The sequence below is a fragment of the Ranitomeya variabilis genome, chromosome 2 (genome assembly GCF_051348905.1).
Source record: "Ranitomeya variabilis isolate aRanVar5 chromosome 2, aRanVar5.hap1, whole genome shotgun sequence".
NCBI classification, from domain to species: Eukaryota; Metazoa; Chordata; class Amphibia; order Anura; family Dendrobatidae; genus Ranitomeya; species Ranitomeya variabilis.
Window position 1 is genome coordinate 312,391,852 of NC_135233.1, and position 24,740 is coordinate 312,416,591.

General features: G+C 44.7%; 1 protein-coding gene across 1 annotated transcript; it reads left to right on the plus strand.

Annotated features, from left to right (window-relative positions):
• The first annotated feature begins 248 nt into the window (after positions 1 to 248).
• On the plus strand, positions 249 to 18,883 carry IDS (iduronate 2-sulfatase). Its single transcript, XM_077285239.1, has 9 exons — positions 249 to 443; positions 3,733 to 3,878; positions 8,644 to 8,821; positions 12,800 to 12,888; positions 14,671 to 14,871; positions 15,110 to 15,280; positions 15,478 to 15,604; positions 15,694 to 15,864; positions 18,271 to 18,883. Exons 1-9 carry the CDS (start codon positions 338 to 340, stop codon positions 18,744 to 18,746), a joined length of 1,665 nt encoding a protein of 554 aa, XP_077141354.1. The 5' UTR covers positions 249 to 337; the 3' UTR covers positions 18,747 to 18,883.
• The last annotated feature ends 5,857 nt before the right edge of the window (positions 18,884 to 24,740 follow it).

Consider the following 24,740-nt stretch of genomic DNA (forward strand, 5'->3'; position numbering starts at 1 on the left):
CGTCCAAAATCAATGAAAAAAAGGACGCATGCGGCGCAAAACGCAGCGTTGTGCATGCGTTTTGCTGCGTTTTTGTTTGCGTTGTGCGCTGCGGCGCACAACGCAAATGTGAACGTAGCCTAATTCATCGCTTCCAGTTCAGTCACTGTAGTGTCATGATCTGGGGGCAGGCAGCAGCTGTATGGGCAGGCACTGAGCATTGCCTCCATAGCTGTATCTAGTCCAATCCTACACAATGTCCCGTCCTCCTCCGGCAGCTGCCCCCAATCACAGAGCTCCTCTCACACATGTAGGAAGCAGAGACTTCATCTGCACAGAGGTGACGGGAAAGTGCAGCATGAAATCCCCAGATTCCTCCATCCCTGGGCTCCTATGTCTTCTCCTTGTATTGTCTCCTGTCACTGATGGACTGGCCCCCAGAAGACTGCAGACATCAGCCACCGGTATGTGACCCCATGTGTATGGAAAGGGGGCACCGACACACACAGAAAACTAGGCAACACTTATTTTGTTACAGAAACAAGTTCTGGGACTTTTTCAGTGACAAACCAATAAGCATAAGATCTAATGGCGGAAGCGCCCTGCCCAGCGGTGCTGTCTCTTTTCCTGTTTCTTTAAATAATAATAGTGTGACTGCACTTATACCGTGTTCACATACAACAGGTACAACCCGCAAACACCTTGTATTGTGTGCAGACTGTTCCACAGAAATCCATTGTTATCTGTAAAACCTGCGGAAAATGTAAAAAAACTAACTGTGCTTTATTCACCCTTTGAGTCTCCGCTTCTTCTTCTGGTGTCTGTTAGGCTGCCGTCACACATTCAGTATTTGGTCAGGATTTTACCTCAGTTTGTGTAAGCCAAAACCAGGAGTGGAACAATTAGAGGAAAAGTATAATAGAAACATAGGCACCACTTCTGCATTTATCACCCACTCCTGGTTTGGGCTTACAAATACTGAGGTAAAATACTGACCAAAAGACTGCTAGTGTGACGGCAGCCTTATTGTTTTCACTGCTGATGTCACGTCAACAGCGCTGCAACCAATCATTGCGCTAAGTGGCTCTGAGCAAAGTCGCTGCAATCACTGCCTGCAGTGCTGTCAATGTGATGTCCCTGCCACAGACAATAAGAGACGCCAGAAGTGTCAGAGACTCCGCATTGAACCTGACTAGGGTGAGTAAAGCACAGCTGGTTTTCCTAAAGCAAACTGCACCTGGGGACAGGAGTGTTCTGCAAAGGAAAACACCTTTAGGGCTGTCCCACACGTCCAGATAATTCCGGTACCGGAATAAATCGGTACCGGAGTTATCCGTGTCCGTGTGCCTGGGAACTCACGGAGGCCATACCTGCGGCACACGTGTGCCGCCCGTATGGCGAGTGGGTACCACACGGAGCGTGTGGTACCCACTCTGCATGGTGCTGAAGCTGCGATTCATATCATCCCTGCAGCAACGTTTGCTGCAGGGAAAATATGAAGAATAGTGTTTAAAATAAAGATCCATGTGTCCGCCGCCCCCCCACCCCCTGTGCGCCCCCCCCGCTGGTCAGAAAATACTCACCCGGATCCCCCGTCGGCAGTCGCTCCTTCCTGGTCTGGCCGCGGCTTACTGTATGCGGTCACGTGGGGCCGCTCATTTACACTCATGAATAGGCGGCTCCGCCCCTATTGGAGGTGGAGCCACATATTCATGAGTGTAATCGGCCGCATACAGTAGAGAAGCCGCGGCCAGACCAGGAAGGAGCGACTGCCGACGGGGGATCCGGGTGAGTATTTTCTGACCAGCGGGGGGGGCGCACAGGGGGTGGGAGGGCGGCGGACACCTAAATCTTTATTTTTAACACTATTCTTCATATTTTCTCTATAGCAAACGCTGCTGCAGGGAACATATGAATACCGGCTTCAGCACCATGTGGGGGGGACAGCGCTTACTGTAGCGCTGTCTCCGGCACGCACACGGACCCCAGACGGAGAATGTCCGTGTGAGGTCTGTGTTTTACGCGGACCCATTGACTCTATTGGGTCCGTGTAAAACGTGCGCTCCCACGAACACTGACATGTCTCCGTGTTTGGCACACGGAGACACGGTCCGCACACGGTCCGCACAAAATCAATGACATCTGAACAGATGCATTGATTTTTATGGGTCTACGTGTGTCAGTGTCTCCGGTACGGGAGGAAACTGTCACCTCACGTACCGGAGCCACTGACGTGTGAAACCGGCCTTAAAGGGAACCTGTCACCTGAATGTGGCGGGACCAGTTTTGGGTCATAGGGGTGGGGTTTTCGGGTGTTTGATTCACCCTTTCCTTACCCGCTGGCTGCATGCTGGCCGCAATATTGGATTGAAGTTCATTCTCTGTCCTCCGTAGTACACCCCTCCCCGGAACACAGCGAAATACTTCCGGGACATAGTGCGCCGGCGCATGCGCACTAATGCTTTTCGGCTTTGCTCGCAGTTGGGCAAAGCATACTGCGCGTGTGCAAGGCAAGATTGCCTTGCGCAGGCATGTACTACGGAGGACACAGCATGAACATCAATCAAATATTGCGGCCAGCATGCAGCCAGCGGGTAAGGAAAGGGTGAATCAAACACCCAAAAGCTCCGCCTATATGACCGCAAACCTGTCCCGCCAAATTCAGGTGACAGGTTCCCTTTAAAGGGTCTTTAGAACCCAGAGAAGGATAACTAGCTTCCTCTTCTCCACCTTCTCCCTGCGTCAGAGCAGCGTGTCCGCACTAAGTTTATGGGGAATCGCGATGTTGGACTTCCACAGTTAGAGCCAATGCTGAGCATGCGGAGAATCTTAGTGGTGCAGGCAAGAGGCAGAAAGAAACCCCAGCCTTAGGCTATGTGCACACGTTCAGGATTTCTTGCAGAAATTTCCAGAGCAAAACCAGACATTTTCTGCAAGAAATCTGCATGTGTTTTTCTCACGTTTTTACCGCGTTTTTGCGGATTTTTCCGGAGGTTCCCAATGCAATAATATAGTGGGAAATCCGCCAAAAATCCGCAAAATTAATGAACATGCTGCGTTTTTTACCACGATGTGTTTTTTTCGCGGAAAAAAATGCATCATGTGCACAAAAATTGCGGAATGCTTTCTAAATGATGGGATGCATAATGTATGCATTTTTTTCGCATTTTTATAGCGAAAAAACGCAAAAAAAACGTGAAAAATCTGCAACGTGTGCACACAGCCTTAATGTTGAATAGCTTACTGCTCACTACTGTGGTCTAGCACTAGTGGTTGAACATGCATAGTGTATACAAGCTCTTTACTAGTTGAGCTTGTAAGCACGACCCTAAAGCCCACCAGGAATCACTGGAGCTACTGTTGACACCTGATCCTAGCCAAGTATGCATATTTTTGTATTATATATACAAACTGTATATGTTATGTATAGCTCAGGAGTCTCACAGATGGAGATTGCTGCCTATGTCAGTCCTTTGACACCCCAAAACACAACTACAAGGTGGTGAAGGGTTGCTTTAGCATCTGGATTTGTAATCTTCACTGTCCTATTAGATCCTGCCAATGGCATGGTCTAATAGGCTGCCAGTTGGTGTTATCTGAGATAAGTAGTGCAGAGTATTATCTATGTGATCCAAAAATCACACGTTTACCTTGTAGGACTAAAACATATTGAATAGAAATGATAATAGCCATAGTACTATAACTCTTTTGGTAGCCCCTTGGTGTAACTGGTTATCACCTTTTCCACTTCAGGTGATGTGACCGGTAAGAATGTGCTCCTGGTAATTGTCGATGACCTCCGGACAAGCCTTGGCTGTTACGGTGACAGTCTTGTGAAATCTCCAAACATTGACCAGCTGGCATCTAATAGTGTCCTGTTTACAAATGCCTATGCCCAGGTGAGGGGTGCGTCATGCAATCAATCACTACTTATGGAAGAACACATATGTCACCAATGTGATCTTCTCAAGTGTATCTAATACTAATCAGATCATTTTAACAGGGTTCTCCCTTTACTTAAAGAAGCACTCCTCCTCCCGTCAAAGTGTTTATCCTCTTCATATATTGCAGTCCCATATCTTACAGTGCTGTGTACTTACAATTGCTCATTTTACCTTTCTACTCAGTTAATTCTTTTCTCTGCTTTATGTAGAAACAGGAAGTATCTTTCTGTACATGAGTTAGTTATCCTCATCTTCCACTCCTGACCAAACTGTTCCCCCCTCTCCCCTACCAGGGACATTTGCAGTGACTGATGACTTGTACAGGTAAAATTGACCTCCTGTTTCTACATAGAGCTTAGAAGGATTCAGCTAGTCAGTTATTAATCACGTGATGTCATAGATCTGATGGGAATTAGAAGAATTATCTGGGTAGAAAGGCAAAATGAGCAATATGAGTAATATGATGATTGCTGTATATTAAGAGGATAAAAACTTTGCTGGGAGGAGGAGGAATGCTTTTTTAATATCGCTTCTAAGAAGTTGTCTAGGATTTTTTTTAAATGGGCAAAGTACAGGAAGTGGTATAAAATAAGATAACCATTACCTATTCTGTTCCCCAGCCATCTGGTATTCTCCATCAGTTTTGCATTTATGATATCACTTCCATCATTTACGTGACCACTTCAGCCAATCATTGGCCTCAGAGGTAACTCTAAGACATCCTGTGACCACTAAAGTCAGTGCAGCGTTCATGTGAATGATGATGTGGCAGTGGGACTGAATAGGGGAGTAGTGCTTCTTTTATTATTTTGTACCATTTTCTTAGGCTGTTTTTCAAAGGCACCTCCTTCAAAATGAAGCAAGACATGGTGTCCTCAGTGGGGGGAACCTCAGCAGTTGTCACGTGCACTACCACAATGGAGTTTTCCATAGGTGCTGTTCTAGAAATGTTTCCTAAATTTGCTTTCTGGACATATCTCATATATGGCACCCCATTCATGTCAGTGGATGCCATAAATATAAAGGTGTACATGCCACAGAGGCAGATCATGTGGCAATACTGGGGTTGCTGTGTAGGGGTGCATACATGATTTGTGTCACTTCTTCATTGAGTGGACGAAAGGTAAGAACCCATGGCGGGGACCTCACCAAGAAAAGAGGCAAATTGCCAGACTGGTGCAAACCGGGAGAGGCTGCCCATATATATAGACTGTACCTGTTTACTGCCTCATCTCTATATTCAGTATGTGTTTTATAAATCACCTGAATTGATACTGTTCTGTACGGTAGCTGTCATACCATCATACTATCAATGCCATCCTGCATTATATTCATTATAAATATACATGGTGAATCTTACAAATCATCACCCTTAATATACTCTCATGATGGACCAATTTTTCTGATTGGGGCTTGCTGTGCACTTGCTGGCGAAACGGCACCATTCAGATGAATGAAATTCATTTTCACTAACAGAAATCTGCAAAAAAAATGCACCGCATGTGAACATAGTTTTCTGATGTGTATGAATATTGCAGTTACATACTTGTTATAGCTCCCCCTGGTGGTGTTCTTATGCCTAATCTGCCCGCTGCTGATGGTCACACATGCTCAGTAGCAGTCAGAGGTTTCTTATCAATGCTAAATACATTAGCCGGACAGTGAAAGGAGATGTTAAAAACACCAGGAGGTGCCAAAATAAGTAACAGCAGCATCTATACCAGGAGCATTAATTTAAGGGAACACTTCATCTGTATTGCATTATCAATCTGATTATACCAGTCAATTTATTAAAAATGACCACAGCATAAATTATTATAAAGATAATAGATTTGTGAAATTATAATTGCACTGTAATGACATTTATTATTCTTGATTAGATAAATAAAAATCTGATGTCACTGGACAACTGGCAGCAGCTCCTCTATTATAATTAAATTAGCAAGGAGTCAGCCCGTCTTCATGGAGACCAAATAGCATGTGTATTTCCTCGCTAGCAAAGGGATGCTAAAATACGCCAGTAAGCATAATTGCCTTAAGAAGGACCGAATGTTTCCAGTCCACACCAGGAACATTACCCAACTTAATGGAAATACAGATTGCTCCTACTCCTGCACTGAAAAGAAGCACTTCACCTTTTTAAATGGTGTTTATTTGTATTGGCAGAACAGGGGTTAATCGGCCATGTTGGAAACTCTGAGTCTGAGCTCTCAGCTGAGCTCGGTTAGCTATTCCCATCCCCTTTACAATCTGGGTCCTGATTGAAACCCATGTCAGAGCTAGCGTTTGCTGCATGGCTTGGAGGAGAGGTGTTTTGGTGGTTATATGCAAAGAAGTTTGGAGGAGTCATCTGTGACTGTTGCGTGGGTTTGTAAGTGTAATAATTCCCTTCCCTCCTCTCATTTTGGTTTTTCCCCATCCTCTACTCCCTGGTGCATTCCTCTGTTATATGTGAGTGAATATCTGTATGCCTGGTATTTTCAGTTGTCCTTTTTCGTGTTGCCTTTTTCGTCTGGTTGGTGTACTACGGTGCGCAGCAGCTCCCTGGTGTTATGGACAGGGAAGGAGACCCTGGTCCCAGGTCAACCGACAACGGAGTCGTGACAAATAACCTACTGTCCACACAATTTACAGATATATCCATGGATTGTACTGACAGCAGGTTATTATCAATATGGAATGAAAATATTGCATTTCCATTGTACTGTGTGATGTCCCTGGTGTGGACTGGAGACGTCCAGTCCTTAGGGCAATCATGTTTACCTTCTTGTTTTAGCAGAGGTGTATCTAGGGTTTCTGGCACCCGGGGCAAGAATTCATTTTGGCGCCCCACCCCCCAACCAAGGACATATGACATATACGAGCTCCTCTCCCTAATGCTCTCAATGATCAGTGAAAAACAGAGAAGCAGGAAGAGAAGCTCGTTGTCACAAGACCATAAGTATGAAAATCGCATATAAGTGAAGTGTCCATGTGAAGACTACTGGAACCTGCAGAGCTGAATCCTGACATTGCAAACTTCTGAATTCTCACAATGAATGCACTGCACACTTTTAGGATTCTTCCTTGCCGGTGGACAGTCATGTCAGCACAAGCATGTGATTTGTATACTTCTGACCACATTCCGACTAGACGTGCCCGGCCTCACTCAGTTCATTATCATTGAGTGAGGCCACACAAGTCTAGTCAGCATGTGACCGCATGTACAGTATGTAAATCGCCAGCACGAGAGAATCCTGACAGTGTGCAGTGCGCACTGTGAGAACTCAGAAGTCTGCAGTCACAAAGAATGACTGCAGACTCATTACAATCCTGGATATCCCCTTTAATGCTCCTAACATAAATAAAAACATGAGAGTTAGTAAGTATCACAAATAACATTTACATCCAGGTACCTTATAGATGACGTCATCTCTGGAGTCATTCTCCTTCTTTTCTTCATCTTGTCCAGATTCCATGATGCGTTTTCTCATCCACAGCTCGTTGCTGCAGACTTCTATCTTCTCCGCTCTTTTGCAGAAAATCTCCACATGATGCCCTTAAAGATACAAGTGTCATTAAAGTGCTCCTGAATAAAAAATTGCCCCATCCCCAAATTCTCCCCACACATAATAAATCCCCCTATCCCCACTCAAATTGTCCACACATATTATTGTCCTCTACCCCACCCCATCATTGCTCTCTTCACCACCTCCATCATTGCCTTCTCCGTCACGCCCATCATTGCCCATTTCACCACCTCCATCATTTCCTGCCCCCAATCCCATCATTGCCCTTTTCACCTCATCCATCGTTTCCCCTCCCCCACCTTCCCCATCTTTGCCCATTCCACCACTTCCATCATTTCCTCCTCTACCACCATCCCCATCATTGCCCTTTCCACCACCGCCATCATTTTATCCTCCCCCACCATCCCCATCATTGCTCTCTCCCCGTCAGCCCCATCATTGCCCTCTCCTCCTCCACCAACCCCATCATTGCTCTCTCTCGTCAGCCCCATCATTGCCCTCTCCTCCTCCACCATCCCCATCATTGCCCTCTCCCCGTCAGCCCCATCATTGTTCTCTCCTCCCCCACCATCCCCATCATTGCCCTCTCCTCCCCCTACACACACACACACCATTTACTTTTCTGTACATTCCCCTGCAGCGCACCACACACACACACACACACACACACACACTCCTCTCACCTCTCCTCACGCTCTGCTGCAGCATCTCCATCGCCTTCCTCTGACACAGCCGGTAGCTGAATGATGACGTCATCCAGCGGCGCGTCTGTGTGAGAGGAAGTGCGGGCAGGAAGACAGATTCGCCCATGTTGGGAGCCGGCGCTCTGCAGCTTCTCTGTGCCGGCTGTCAGCTTGACAGTCGGCATAGAGAACAGCTGACTCCCAGACCGGGGGCGGCAGAATGCCGCCGCCGGGGGAGACACTGTGGACCGCCACATTAGGCGGCCCGACTGCGCCCCCCTGCCGGCTGCGCCCGGGGCACATGCCCCGGCTGCCCCCCCCTAGACACGCGACTGTGTTTTAGCACCCCTTTTCAAGCAAGAAAAATGCACAAAGAAAGTTTGGTCTTACGGGAACTGTTGACTCCTCACTAATTTATCTACTCTCAGGAGCTGCTGTCAGGTGTCCCCTGATATCAGATTTGTATTTTTCTAATCCATAATACAATCTATAACTTGTAGCAAATAACTTCTCTTTTCTGTACTACAGCAAGCAGTGTGTGCACCCAGTAGAGTGTCCTTCCTAACTGGAAGGAGACCTGAAACCACCAGATTGTTTGACTTTAACTCGTACTGGAGGAAGCACGCTGGGAATTACTCCACACTACCACAGTATTTTAAAGAACATGGTTACGTGACTATGTCGGTCGGGAAGGTTTTCCACCCAGGTAATGGGATTTTTTAATTTTTATGAAAATCAGTGCCAAATACCCAGAAGTTGATTCACGGGTTGTGGCCGTGTCACCATGTAGATTTCTATTTGATTGTTGATGGCTGTGTCAAACTGTTGTTTAGCAGCATAGCCATACAGACACTAACAATCAAACTGCTTTTGTCTGTAATCCACTTATAAACTATGTCACCGCACGAACACTGCCAGAAAAAGCTGAAGACTGCCGAGTGCAGTGAATACCGCCGGAAGGTAATCAGCAGCCCCAGAAGCAGATGCAGCCAGGAGACAGCGGGACGGGAGGACTCGTCGCTGGACAGGTAAGTATAATTATAATGTTTATTAATTTTATGCTTTCTTTTACAGGCCCTGGACCCAAACTGTAACACCGGTTTCCCATGGAAATCCATGTTCGGGACCTTGTGACCGAACACTATGTGTTTGGTATGGGCCCAAAACTTTACAGTTCAGGTTCGCCCATCCCTAGTGTCATGCGATTTTCATGCAAGTACAATCCGATTTCAACACCTAGCATCCGATTAACATCCAATTTACATGTGAATGTGATATGATTGCAATGCGATTTAACGTGAGCTTTTAGATAGAGCAATTCTCTATGTCATGTACACATAGTTTTCCAAGGAAATATTCTTAAAAGATATATATATATATATATATATATATATATGTATACGGTATACAGTGGGGCAAAAAAGTATTTAGTCAGTCAGCAATAGTGCAAGTTCCACCACTTAAAAAGATGAGAGGTGTCTGTAATTTACATCATAGGTAGACCTCAACTATGGGAGACAAACTGAGGAAAAAAAATCCAGAAAATCACATTGTCTGTTTTTTTATCATTTTATTTGCATTTTATGGTGGAAAATAAGTATTTGGTCAGAAACAAACAATCAAGATTTTTGGCTCTCACAGACCTGTAACTTCTTCTTTAAGAGTCTCCTCTTTCCTCCACTCATTACCTGTAGTAATGGCACCTGTTTAAACTTGTTATCAGTATAAAAAGACACCTGTGCACACCCTCAAACAGTCTGACTCCAAACTCCACTATGGTGAAGACTAAAGAGCTGTCAAAGGACACCAGAAACAAAATTGTAGCCCTGCACCAGGCTGGGAAGACTGAATCTGCAATAGCCAACCAGCTTGGAGTGAAGAAATCAACAGTGGGAGCAATAATTAGAAAATGGAAGACATACAAGACCACTGATAATCTCCCTCGATCTGGGGCTCCACGCAAAATCCCACCCCGTGGGGTCAGAATGATCACAAGAACGGTGAGCAAAAATCCCAGAACCACGTGGGGGGACCTAGTGAATGAACTGCAGAGAGCTGGGACCAATGTAACAAGGCCTACCATAAGTAACACACTACGCCACCATGGACTCAGATCCTGCAGTGCCAGACGTGTCCCACTGCTTAAGTCAGTACATGTCCGGGCCCGTCTGAAGTTTGCTAGAGAGCATTTGGATGATCCAGAGGAGTTTTGGGAGAATGTCCTATGGTCTGATGAAACCAAACTGGAACTGTTTGGTAGAAACACAACTTGTCGTGTTTGGAGGAAAAAGAATACTGAGTTGCATCCATCAAACACCATACCTACTGTAAAGCATGGTGGTGGAAACATCATGCTTTGGGGCTGTTTCTCTGCAAAGGGGCCAGGACGATTGATCCGGGTACATGAAAGAATGAATGGGGCCATGTATCGTGAGATTTTGAGTGCAAACCTCCTTCCATCAGCAAGGGCATTGAAGTTGAAACGTGGCTGGGTCTTTCAACATGACAATGATCCAAAGCACACCGGCTGGGCAACGAAGGAGTGGCTTCGTACGAGGCATTTCAAGGTCCTGGAGTGGCCTAGCCAGTCTCCAGATCTCAACCCTATAGAAAACTTTTGGAGGGAGTTGAAAGTCCGTGTTGCCAAGCGAAAAGCCAAAAACATCACTGCTCTAGAGGAGATCTGCATGGAGGAATGGGCCAAAATACCAACAACAGTGTGTGGATCTGAGTCCATGGTAGCGTAGTGTGTTACTTATGGTAGGCCTTGTTACATTGGTCCCAGCTCTCTGCAGTTCATTCACTAGGTCCCCCTGCGTGGTTCTGGGATTTTTGCTCACCGTTCTTGTGATCATTCTGACCCCACGGGGTGGGATTTTGCGTGGAGCCCCAGATCGAGGGAGATTATCAGTGGTCTTGAATGTCTTCCATTTTCTAATTATTGCTCCCACTGTTGATTTTTTCACTCCAAGCTGGTTGGCTATTGCAGATTCAGTCTTCCCAGCCTGGTGCAGGGCTACAATTTTGTTTCTGGTGTCCTTTGACAGCTCTTTGGTCTTCACCATAGTGGAGTTTGGAGTCAGACTGTTTGAGGGTGTGCACAGGTGTCTTTTTATACTGATAACAAGTTTAAACAGGTGCCATTACTACAGGTAATGAGTGGAGGAAAGAGGAGACTCTTAAAGAAGAAGTTACAGGTCTGTGAGAGCCAGAAATCTTGATTGTTTGTTTCTGACCAAATACTTATTTTCCACCATAATATGCAAATAAAATGATAAAAAACAGACACTGTGATTTTCTGGATTTTTTTGTCTCAGTTTGTCTCCCATAGTTGAGGTCTACCTATGATGTAAATTACAGACGCCTCTCATCTTTTTAAGTGGTGGAACTTGCACTATTGCTGACTGACTAAATACTTTTTTGCCCCACTGTATCTATTATATTTTGTTGGGTCACGCTGTGATTTTACTGTATGCAGCAGATGAATTGCCGGCTTTTCAATGGACATCGGTGTGTAAAAATCAGACGGCACTCTCATAGTCCAAGTGCTGTACGATTTTTTTTATTTTTCTCGCACCCCTTGACCTGCATTGGCGAGTCTCGTCAGAGATATGAGGACAATCGCAGCATTCTGCATTTTTTTTTCTCAGTCCGATTTCAACTGAGAAAAAAATCGCTGATAAGCAGGGACTTAGAGTTTAACATTGGTGTGATCACAATCTGATTTTTATCGGGTTTGCACTCATTCATTTTCCTCCCATATGAGTATGAGCTCTTTCTCTGGATATTTGGGTTCTGTTTTCTGGCTGCAGTTTCTTTAGCTTAGCACAGATGTTTTCATTTGTCTGCCTATCACCTTTTGGATGCAGCTTTATATTCAGTCGCCCTGCTGACATCTCCTGAAACAAAGAGTGAAAAATTTAAAGGGGTCTGAATACTTTCCATACCCTCTGTACCTATTAGGGTTCTCCAAAACTGTTAAACCAGTTTTGTTGACCCCCCCTTGCTTGTTTTATTGGTGCTCTCTGACAAAAGGAAGCATCAATAGTTACTATTTAGTAAGGAACATTTACTACTACATGTTTTTATGGTCTTCTTCAATAGATTTAGGCCACTGTATTGCATTATAGCATTTTATTTTGGTGATGGTTTTCTGTTAGTTTGTCCCTGTAGGGTCATAAGGGAGAGCCGACGTTGAGTGGGTGTCGAACTTAGGGTGTCAACCTCTGCGGCAAGGTAGGGTACGATAGGGACAGCGCACATCCCACCCCCTTTTTTAGAATCTTTACTATTAAGGTTATAATAACATTGTTAGTGGTTTACTATTTCTCTTTTACCCTAACAGATTTTGTTACTTAACTAATAAAAGTGATATTTTAGGGGTAATTTATTTTTTTGGTTATAAACAAAATAAGTACCGTAAAAAGCCAATTAGGTGAATACTTTAAGCCACTGTATATTCACTAAATTGTAAGAGTAATGAGCATCTTTGTACAGCTCTTTAGAATATGTTAGCACTATAAAGATGAATAAAATAATTAGTGTAAAATTTTTCTGACCGACTAACAGGCAAGCAATGAAAAATGTAAGCAATGCACATATACATATTTTTTGTGGCTCTTCTGGAGTCTCATGATGAGCCTCTAATACTGCATTGTTTTTCCATCCTTCTGTCACCCGTTAGGGATCTCATCCAACCACACTGATGACTACCCATACAGTTGGTCTGTTAGGCCTTACCACCCATCTACAGAGAAGTACGAGAACACAAAGGTATGCATAGTAATCGTGTGCTACATATCACTGTCCTACACAAGTCCCTCTACCCATATGCCTGACAAGTCTGCCCTCCCTGCGGTATCAATAATTGTGACCACCCAATAGCAGAGACGTCAGTCATATTTATTTTTTTCTGTCATTCTTACATGTATTACTTATACAGTAGTAGATTCAGGTTATGAGGAAAAGTTCCATTTTGTGGTCTGCAAAACTTAGGTTTTGATTTCTGGTATATAAATGTAACCATAAGCCACACAATACACTTGTCGCTGAGGGAAAAGAACCCTCCCTGGACACTTCAGACCGGTCCAATATGCAGGACAACTCCAGATAAATATAGTACAGAAAAAAAGGAGTAGATAAGTCCAAATCATTATTTTAAAACCAAAATTTAACCTTTATTAAACCATTAACAAATACACATCAAGATTAACATATCAAATATATCAAATATATAATATAATACCGCAAAGGATTTAAGAGGGAGACCTGAAGGTAGCCGGGTCAGGTGCACACTGCAAAGTACATCCCATATAAGAGTACGGGTGCAATTGATATATACAAGGTAAAAGTGAGCTGGGACGCTATACTAATCCATGTGTAACATGCGATAACCGCAACTCCTATCAGACGTTAAGTCCACAGCCCCTCTTCATAACATATGCATATGCATAATGTAAATTGCACACTTACCCATTATAACCTGTATAGGGGAGCAGTCTGCCCTTCACCCGGCGGCCCTGGACGCGCGTTTCGCGGAGTGGCTTTCTCAACAGGGTACATTTGATTTCTGGTGTAGAGCTTATCAGCAGTGAGGTCATGGGTCAGTACAGAATCTCATTCTGGATAGTTCAAAGTCACTGTAAGGCGACTTATAGGCCATACAATGTTCCTCTACTATTTCAAATGTGCAACTAGCCTCTTCAGAGAGGAAGAGGATGGGGTCTCTAGTTCAACCTATTGGAAGGAGCAATCGTAGAAGTCAATATCGACCCTTCATATTGACTTTCAGGATTTCTCCTTGCAGTAGATGGTACTAGAGGCCCCATCCTCTTCCTGTCTGAAGAAGCTATTTGCATATCCATATAAAATGTTGTCATTTCTGCAGCGATCAGGGGCTGGTGAGAGATCACAGGACTACTTGTGCTGCATTGGGGCCGGGGAATTTAGGAGAAAGAGCTGTTTATTGTTTATTATATGGCATAAGTAGCATTTAAATCCCCTTTAAGCTAAATGGTGACTGTCTATGACAAATTGGATGTATGCAGCTGCTATATTGCAGCCTAATGCAATTAAAAGGGTTTACATTACAACTTCAACTACGAAAAACATGTCTAAAAAAAAAAGGCAGAACAGTGTTTTTCCTACTTGCTTGTTGTGGCATCTTCCAGATTGCTATGTGTTTTGATGCACTTGCATTCAGCAGGGGCATACAGCAATCTTTGGCCTTTCGACTTGTGCCACAGCCAAAGTGGCTGTGTAGCTGTAGCCTAAAAGATGCACAAGAAATTTACTGGAACTGTTCAGTGGCTTATAGGTGGTCCTCTAAATGACTAGATTGCTGGCACACACTGCTGGGGTCCATCTAAAGCACCCAGCTAAATGGGAAGTGCTGATCAGGTGCCTGGATGGTCACCGGGCCATGACTCTCCACCGCTTATTATTAGTTCTTATCATTTTATAGCTTGTGTGTATGTAACATATATTTATACATAAGCCGTGATGTAATCATTGCATAATATCTGGCTGCACTTATGTGATTTATGCTCCATTAAGACCTGTAGAGGCAAAGATGGAGAGCTTCATGCCAACTTGGTTTGTCCAGTTGATGTATCTCTAGTCCCAGAAGGAACATTACCAGACATACAAAGCACAGAAGAAGCCATAAGACTCCTAAAAACTGTCCATCAGCAGAACTTGTTGTTTTTCCTGGCAGTCGGATATCATAAACCTCATATTCCGTTCAGATTTCCAAAGGTAACTCTGACTTTCCACATTCTCACTTTTACGTTGCACATGTATTATCCAGTGTTTAAATAGTTAGTGTTTCCTAAGGTTTTCAGATGTGATGAAAACTGAAACTTTTTTACATGCTCACATATATTAATTTTAGGTATGAGATGTACCGTTCCTGTTCTTGGACTTTCCTTGTCTAGTGTCACGTAGGATGTAAGTTCTTGGCACATTACATTTCATCATTTCCATTTTGTTTTAGGAGTTTCTAAAGCTATACCCTATTGAAAATATCTCCTTGGCACCCGACCCTGACATACCAAGGAATCTTCCTTCCGTGGCTTATAACCCATGGACTGACATTCGAAAGCGAGAGGACGTTCAAGCGTTGAACATCAGTTTTCCATACGGCCCCATTCCTCCACACTTCCAGGTAGACTTTGGGTCGATATTATACATGGGTCATCTAACATTTGGTACAGATGCAAAAGAAGTTTTTTAAAAACTAAAACCTCGAGTTTTGTTTTTTCTTTTAGAGAAAGTTTATAGGAAAACACATAAAGAGTGAAAAAGAAGCACAAAAATCTCTTGGAGGATGTGAGAATAATAATGTTTTTTTTTTTTATTAAGCGCTTAATTCGGCAGAGTTATTACGCCTCCGTCTCTTATTTGGACAGTCAAGTTGGCCAGTTATTAAGTGCTCTGGAAATTCTTGGATTTGCAAATGACACCATGATTGTTTTTGCCTCCGATCACGGTAATCACATTGGGGACATATCACATCGCTGTTATTTTCTTACACATATGCACATTTATATTGTAAGTATCGTGCCTTTGTCGTTCCAGGGTGGTCTTTAGGAGAGCATGGAGAATGGGCCAAGTACAGCAATTTTGATGTTGCGACACGTGTGCCACTGATGTTTTATGTACCAGGAATAACGGCCACAAAACAGACTCAGAATAATATCTTTCCATACATAGATCCCTTTAGTATTCAGTCTATGAGAAAACCTCCAGGTAAAGTCAATGATGTTTGATACTTTTCATTATTTTCTGTTACTGTGGGTTCTTATTTTCAGTCCCTCCTTCTCGCTGTACGTTGGGTTCAGGATTGGCTTCACCTGTGGTGGTCCCAACGGCCAGTCTTTTCTTAATGTCTCAGGGGTGCACAAGGTGCCGACAACAACACAAGGTCATATGAATGATCTTTGTGAGAACCCTTTGATTGACGCCAGGGCTTTTCGGGTCTAGTAAGAGGTAATTATTAACAACTCCATGTGTTCCTCAAACAGGGTCTGATCCTGGTCTTGACATAAAACATACTGTATATTAATTAAAGCTTTTTACTGTGAATATTACAATGCTAAAGCCAGCTAAGCACTTAGATTTTGTGCTATTTTGGTTTAGATATTGGTGCAAATTTTACTCATTGCAATTAAAGAAATCCATTAAAAAAAATCTGCAGTGTTTTCACAACAGAGAGACCATTCCGACCAACCCATAAATGTAGGCTTTACCAAGAGAGGTGTTTATATTCAGAGATTAGCCATAGGTAAGTGTTCAGACTGGACAGTTAGGTCAGGGACCCATCTGATTCATGAGATTACAGTGACGATGGTGGGTGGGCTCACACTATTTGGCCAAATTTTGTGCTAAACGTCTCGTGTATTTTTCCTAAATTTCAAAAGCCATTTTGCTATTCACACTCCATGTTTGTCACATTGACATGCTTTAACACAATTGAGTGCAACCATTTTTGTATTTTGATATATAAGTTGCTTTTTTTTTTGGTATTCACCTGTTCAGACTAGCTCTTGATGTGCCGGTCAGTTTTTCTGTTATTTATTAGTATTTTACATTAATCTTCGTAAGCCAAAACCAGGAGTGGGTGATAAATACAGAAATGGTGACGTGTTTCTATTACCGTATTTTTCGGACTACAAGACGCACTTTTTCCCCCCCAAAAAAGGGGGGAAAATAGGGGGTGGTCTTATAGTCGTAATGCAGGCTTACCCGCAGTGGTGTGGTGACAGAGGCGCGGCGTCCAGAGGTGCGGTATGGCGTGCGCAGGGTCCCTTTCACAGGTGAGGTGATGCAGCAGCCCTGTAAGCAGCAGAGCCGGGTGAATCATGTTGTTATCGGTGGTGGCGGCCATCTTCCTGAGGCCGCGCGTGCGCAGATGGAGTGCTCTGCTTCCCGGGGCTTCAGGAAAATGGCCGCATGATGCCGCGCGTGCGCAGATGGAGATCGCGGCGGCCATTTTCCTGAAGCCGAGTTCGCAGATTTAGATCTCGGCTTCAGGAAAATGGCCACCGCAAACTCCATCTGCACACGCGCGGCCTCCCGCGGCCATTTCCCTGAAGCCCCGGGAAGCAGAGCACTCCATCTGCGCAGGAAGATGGCCGCCACCACCAATAACAACATGATTCACCCGGCTCTGCTGCATCACCTCACCTGTGAAAGGGACCATGTGCACGCCATACCGCACCCCTGCCGCCGCACCTCTGCCGTCGCCACACCACTGCTGCAACCCCCAATGGACACCAGGCCGCTGCGTCACCTCACCTGTGGAAGGGACCCTGCTCACGCCATACCGCACCTCTGCCGCCGCACCTCTGCCGTCGCCACACCACTGCTGCAACCCCCCCATGGACACCAGACCACTGCGTCACCTCACCTGTGCAAGGGACCCTGCTCACGCCATACCGCATCTCTGCCGTCGCACCTCTGCCGTCGCCACACCACTACTGCAACCCCCCCATGGACACCAGGCCGTGGCGTCGCCCACCTAAGCAGGAAGGGACCCTGCTCAGGTGAATGCCGTACCGCATCACCCCACCTCTGCCGACACCATGCCTCCTGTGACCCTGCTCTGCCACCGCCAGCCCTCAGGTAAGATACTGTAAATTCGGACAATAAGACAGACCCCCATCTTAAAAAAATTCTTTTTTTTCTGCAATTTTCACCCCAAATTTGGGGTGCGTCTTATGGTCCGGTGCGTCTTATAGTCCAAAAAATACTGTATTCTTTTCTTCTGATTGTTCCACTCCTGGTTTTGGCTTACTGATGTAAAATACTGACCAAATTCTGAATGTGTGAATGTGGCCTAAAGATTGTGTCTGCAACAGCAGCATAGCAAGGAAGGAGAATGGGCCATTGGAGGTTTGGAGTACTTTTATTTTCACAGTGAATATATTTACTGGGAAAATTTGGTGAATCTGGTGACTTTGAATTTTTAAAGATTTGCTCATCTCTACTATGAAGTATATTGGTGAATTATAACTTTACATTATATATATAAAAATATATATATATTTTTTCTGAAAGGTGAATCCCCTTTTAAACACACTTAGCATAACTGGGGTAGTACTATGAGACTGTTCTAAGGTGTCAGCCTTATTGATGTCATATTTGGTCTTTTAGGTAAAATCAAGGAAGATCCTGTAGAATTAGTTTCCCTATATCCAACCATTGCTGATGTTGCCGGACTCCCTCATGTACCAGTCTGTCCTGTACCTTCATTTCATGTTGATCTATGCACTGAAGGTCGGAGTCTTTTTCCATTCTTACCTACAACTGGAAAGAAAACTGCTGAATCTGCCGCTTATAGCTCCTATCCCCGACCGTCTGATTCTCCCCAGTGGAATTCAGACTTGCCTGATCTACAAGACATCAGGATTATGGGCTACTCCATGAGAACCAGTTACTACAGGCTCACCTTATGGGTTGGATACAACCCGGAGACGTTTGAGGCTAATATTACAGACATTCATGCACAAGAGTTATATTTAGTGAAAACAGACCCCAATCAAGACAACAACTTGTTCAACCAGTCTGCACATTATAATTTTGCTCAGAAACTTTTTGAACACATAATGAAGGAATTTACCATTAATTAAAAAGATTCAATTTTGTATAAATATTTTATGTGATTATACAATGTAAAAACTTTTTTATATCACTGTTGTCATATTTTATGTTTTATTTTTCTATAATATTTAAAAATTAAAAAAATACAGTCGACCGAATTCCTCAGAACCGGATAATGTTACTGCTTCATGTCTGGATTGGTGCCATCTTTATTTTTTGTTCCTCTCTGATATACTTCACCTAATACAAGCTACATTACACATGATGCATGTGGATGGGCTGATGGCACAGAGTCTCATTGCTCCGCTCTTGCTCCTATCTAATGTCAACCAGTGATAGATCAGTAACATAAAGCTTCTGTGCATTGATGTATGCCGTGGAGTCTCTGTGTATCCTGTGTGATGTATCGTCATACTGCAGTCTCTGTGTATCCTGTGTGATGTATCGTCATACTGCAGTCTCTGTGTATCCTGTGTGATGTATCGTCATACTGCAGTCTCTGTGTATCCTGTGTGATGTATCGTCATACTGCAGTCTCTGTGTATCCTGTGTGATGTATCGTCATACTGCAGTCTCTGTGTATCCTGTGTGATGTATCGTCATACTGCAGTCTCTGTGTATCCTGTGTGATGTAGCGTCATACTGCAGTCTCTGTGTATCCTGTGTGATGTATCGTCATACTGCAGTCTCTGTGTATCCTGTGTGATGTATCGTCATACTGCAGTCTCTGTGTATCCTGTGTGATGTATCGTCATACTGCAGTCTCTGTGTATCCTGTGTGATGTATCGTCATACTGCAGTCTCTGTGTATCCTTTGTGATGTATCGTCATACTGCAGTCTCTGTGTATCCTGTGTGATGTATCTTCATACTGCAGTCTCTGTGTATCCTGTGTGATGTATCGTCATACTGCAGTCTCTGTGTATCCTGTGTGATGTATCGTCATACTGCAGTCTCTGTGTATCCTGTGTGATGTATCATCATACTGCAGTCTCTGTGTATCCTGTGTGATGTATCTTCATACTGCAGTCTTTGTGTATCCTGTGTGATGTATCTTCATACTGCAGTCTTTGTGTATCCTGTGTGATGTATCGTCATACTGCAGTCTCTGTGTATCCTGTGTGATGTATCGTCATACTGCAGTCTCTGTGTATCCTGTGTGATGTATCGTCATACTGCAGTCTCTGTGTATCCTGTGTGATGTATCTTCATACTGCAGTCTCTGTGTATCCTGTGTGATGTATCGTCATACTGCAGTCTCTGTGTATCCTGTGTGATGTATCTTCATACTGCAGTCTCTGTGTATCCTGTGTGATGTATCGTCATACTGCAGTCTCTGTGTATCCTGTGTGATGTATCGTCATACTGCAGTCTTTGTGTATCCTGTGTGATGTATCGTCATACTGCAGTCTCTGTGTATCCTGTGTGATGTATCGTCATACTGCAGTCTCTGTGTATCCTGTGTGATGTATCTTCATACTGCAGTCTCTGTGTATCCTGTGTGATGTATCGTCATACTGCAGTCTCTGTGTATCCTGTGTGATGTATCGTCATACTGCAGTCTCTGTGTATCCTGTGTGATGTACCTTCATACTGCAGTCTCTGTGTATCCTGTGTGATGTATCGTCATACTGCAGTCTCTGTGTATCCTGTGTGATGTATCGTCATACTGCAGTCTCTTTGTATCCTGTGTGATGTATCGTCATACTGCAGTCTCTGTGTATCCTGTGTGATGTATCGTCATACTGCAGTCTCTGTGTATCCTGTGTGATGTATCGTCATACTGCAGTCTCTGTGTATCCTGTGTGATGTATCTTCGTATCTTCATACTGCAGAGTCTCAATGTACACTGTGCAAATTGTCTCTTCAGAGACACTCTCCTTGCGGAGAGTGCCATGTTAAGCATTTCGAGGTGAGGAGACTTAAAGCCGCAATGCTTCTCTGTGAAATATGCAAATTGTCTCTTCAGAGAGGAAGAGGACTAGAACTCGAGTGCCACCTATTGGAAGTAGCAATCCTAACAGTCAATGTCGATCCTTTAATGAGCCTTGTCACGTGACTTAGGATAAAAGCCAAACCAGAATCTCAATTTGCAGACACTGTGTTTCAGGGTACTGCCCCTCGTGTGATGTATCTTCATACTGCAATGTTTCTTGTGTGATGTACCGTCACATTGCAATTACTGTGTATCCTGTGTGATGCACATTCCTATTGCAGAATCTCTGTGTATACTGACTGATGAAGCTACATACTGTAGTCTGTTTATTCCAGGGGATGCATCTTTGTATAGCTGAGCTTCTATGTATCCTGTACAATGCATCGTCATGCTGCAGTGTATCCTGTGTGATTTAGTTTCATACTGCAGAGCATCTGATTATCATATGGGATGCAAGGTCTTTGTGTATCCTGTGTGATGCAGCTTTATACTGCAGAGTCTCAGTGCCAGGGCCGGACTGGCCATCGGGCATTTCTGGCAAATGCCAGAACGGCCGGTCCCTGTAGTGGGCCGCTCGATCTATTGCTCCTTCATGCTGTCAGCTTCTGCAGCCAGCAGCGCGCTACTGTTAAAATCACTGCCGCTGTATGGGATGAAGTTTGCAGCTGCCGTCTGGTGTCCTGGTCACACCAGCTGCAGTGAGGTAATATAGAGACGGGGAGGGGGGAGGGGCGCGCTCTGCTCTGCTGTGCTGCCCGGACCCTGCCACTTACGGCAGCTGGTGATCACGATGTCAGACCGCCCACTTCCTCCTGTCCAGTGTGTCCAGCAAAGCAGCAAGGAGTGGGACAGAAAAGATTTAGTAGCTGCTGATAACCTTAACGTGAGTGTCCTGAGCAGAAGCCCAGGAAGCCCCGGAGTTGTACTTAGGAAAAAAGAAGCTGCTAAAAGGCAAGCATTAATAGAATTAAGAAAAAAAAAAAAAGCTGTGTCCACTCTGCTCCAATGGCACTAAGGCTATATTTCCACGGTCAGTATTGGCAGCGCTCTGGACGCAGCACATACCCGCTCCGTCGTAAGCGCTGCCAGCTTTTGTACGTGTGGTGATTCTGCATGTGTTCACTGGAATGTGATATTTATCCGGCAGAGACAAAGCGTCTCCTCCTAGATAAATACACATGCTGCAGTCTAGAAAGACACACTGCATGTGCGTATACGCAGGGAAGCTGCAGGTGTCCCTGCATGCATAGTGGAGATGGGATTTCATAAAATCCCATTCACTATGGTGTAACATCTTTACGCTGCGGGTTGGATGCTGCGGCTGGACACAGCGTTCAATCCACAGCATTTACTGACTGTGGAAACATACCCTAACTCAAGAGAAAATCACCACTCCTGTGGTGGACTAGAACTCCCAGCATGCCATAGGAGCTTCTGTACATGCTGGGAGTTATAGTTCTCCTCAAAGGGATAAGGATAATAGTCAATCATGTGACATAAATGTCACCTATGGGATCTTAAAGGGAATCTGATGGCTGATGCATGCTGCTCGTTCCACAGGTCGCATGTATCAGACAGTGGCTGTATAATTCCAGAAAGGTATGTTTGACTCTGAAATGCTGCTATGTTTCAGGAAAATACACTTTAATAGCTGCTGGGAACCAAGGCCACACGGGTGACTAGTCAGACAGGCGGGTCCCTGGTGGCTTCTCCCCATCCGCTCCCACTGAGGGACAAGTTTCTTCCTGCGTGCGAGTACAGAGACACACCAGTCACTGGAAGCAGGAGGGGAGAAGTCAGACATGTTTTTCTCTGTGATGCCGCAGTGTTTCAGAGACAAACATACCTGGCTTAGATCGTACAGCCAATACCGGATATGTGCTGCCCATGGGTCACACAGCACGTATCAGCGGTCAGGTTCACTTTAAGGGTATGTATAGATGTTCAGTATTAGGCTATGTGCACACATTGCGGATTTGCCTGCAGATCTGCAGGGGATTGGCCACTGGGGATTCGCAGCAGTTTTCCATCCGGTTTACAGTACCATGTAAACCTATGGAAAACCAAATCCACTGTGCCCATGGTGCGGAAAATACAGCGCGGAAACGCTGCGTTGTATTTTCTGCAACATGTCAATTCTTTGTGTGGATTCCGCAGCGTTATACATCTGTTCCTTTATAGGAATCCGCAGGTGTAAAACGCAGGTGAAATCTGCACAAAAATGCTAGAAATCTGCTGTAAATCCATGGGTAATCCGCAGGTAAAACGCAGTTCAGAAACTGAGCTGAAAAATCTGCACACAAATCTGCAACGTGTGCACATAGCCTTAGGCAGCACTTTGGACGCAGCACATGTCCGCTGTGTCCAAAACGCTGCCGGCTTCTCAGATTTTGGTGTGTTTTTGGCGCTACATATTTTTGTTGCATAAAAAAGGCAGCATCTTACAGTTAATCAATGTGGATGGGATTTACCATATAAAAATCTCCTGCCCACTTGGCTTTTTTATGCAGTGTAAACTGACCTGCAGTGCGTGCTTCAAATTCCCAACATGTTCATTTTTCTTGCAGATATACTAAATTTTCTGTGCACATTTTTCCCATACAAGCAAAATATAGCTAATGGGGTCACTTTAGACCAGACCATAGCACTATGGAGCGCGCAGCATCATCTTCATTGTCTACGAGACATTGTCTACCTGCTCTGTGTGTAAAGTAGCAACTTTTCTTGTTACTGCAACTAAGGCTGGAATCACAATAAGCATATAACATGAGATGCGAGAGCAATGGATGCGATATGCCAATGACCCTCGGCTCCAGCTCTGACGTGAGTGTCATGCTCTGTGCTACGATCCTCTCACGTGGGAGATTGATTGAGCACAGCTCTGATTGAGCACAGCTGCGGAGGAGATGGAGAAAGTTTTTTCTCCATCTCCTCCATTACCTGTCTCTGCGTAAATCGGACTGCACTGGGATGACATCCGAATGCAGTCTGATGTTTCACGTGCACCCATAAACTTGTGTGGGTGCCAGTGAGCCGAGTGTCACTGCCTATCGCAGCATGCCGCGATTGTTCTCTCATGCCGAATCCACATGTGAAAATAATCGCAGATCTGAGTTGCACCAAAGGATAACACTGGGCCGAGTGCTATACGATGTTTTATTACATAGCACTCAGCCATGTTATACGCTCATGTGACCCCGGCCTTGGAGCAATAAATAAGACTGAGCTATAATACTGGACCATCTGGGACTGTATGTTATATAGTCTTGTTAAACGCACCTCACATCTTATGACATACGGGTGCACAAATATATTATATATTCACCATGCGACAAGTGGGCCTGTGTAACTTCAAATGCCAGGGCTGAATTTTAGTCCCAGTCCGGCCCTGCTCAGTGCATTACTATTTGATAAAGCTGCATACTGTAATGTATTATTGTATGCTTTGTGATGCAGTTTTAGGGCTCTTTCACATGTCAGTGTGTCCGATACATGTGGTGATAGTTTTCACACAGACCAGAGACACTAACACAAGTAGACCCATTCAAGTGAGTGGGTATATGCACGTCAGTGTGTTTCCACAGACTGTGTGTCTATGGGCAAAATACCATGACGTCTGTTTTTTAGCAGCAGCACAGGCGCACGAGTGCACACAAATGACGCACGGATGAAATCAGTGTGTCATCAGTGTAACTCACTGGTGCCTGGGAAGCAGTGGTACAGTTCGCGCTGTTCCCCGGCGCCAGGTGTTGAAGACAGCTCGCATCATTGTCCTCTGTTCTACCGACGATCAGCGCGAGCATTGGAGAATGTTGAGAGTTATATTCAACTGATAACAGCGAGAGCAGGTGGCGGCTGATGGAACTACTACTCCCATCAGTCTACACTTGCTGCCACTAATAACAGTGAGAGGCCAGCCAAAAAATAGCAGACCACAGCTGCCAAGAAAAGGCACATCTATTAGATGCGCCAATTCTGGCGCTTTGCCCAGCTCTTCCCACTTTCCCTGTAGCGATGGCAAGTGGGGTAATATTTGTGGGGCTGATGTCACCTTTGTATTGTCTGGTGAGATCAAGCCCACGGCTTAG

What these genes read in the sequence shown, in the direction of transcription:
- IDS (XM_077285239.1), top strand. Translation starts at nt 338, where the DNA reads ATGAAATCCCCAGATTCCTCCATCCCTGGGCTCCTATGTCTTCTCCTT. An exon ending in TTCCGTTCAGATTTCCAAAG is followed by an intron (nt 14,872 to 15,109) that starts GTAACTCTGACT and finishes ATTTTGTTTTAG; the next exon opens with GAGTTTCTAAAGCTATACCC. An exon ending in TGTTTTTGCCTCCGATCACG is followed by an intron (nt 15,605 to 15,693) that starts GTAATCACATTG and finishes TTGTCGTTCCAG; the next exon opens with GGTGGTCTTTAGGAGAGCAT.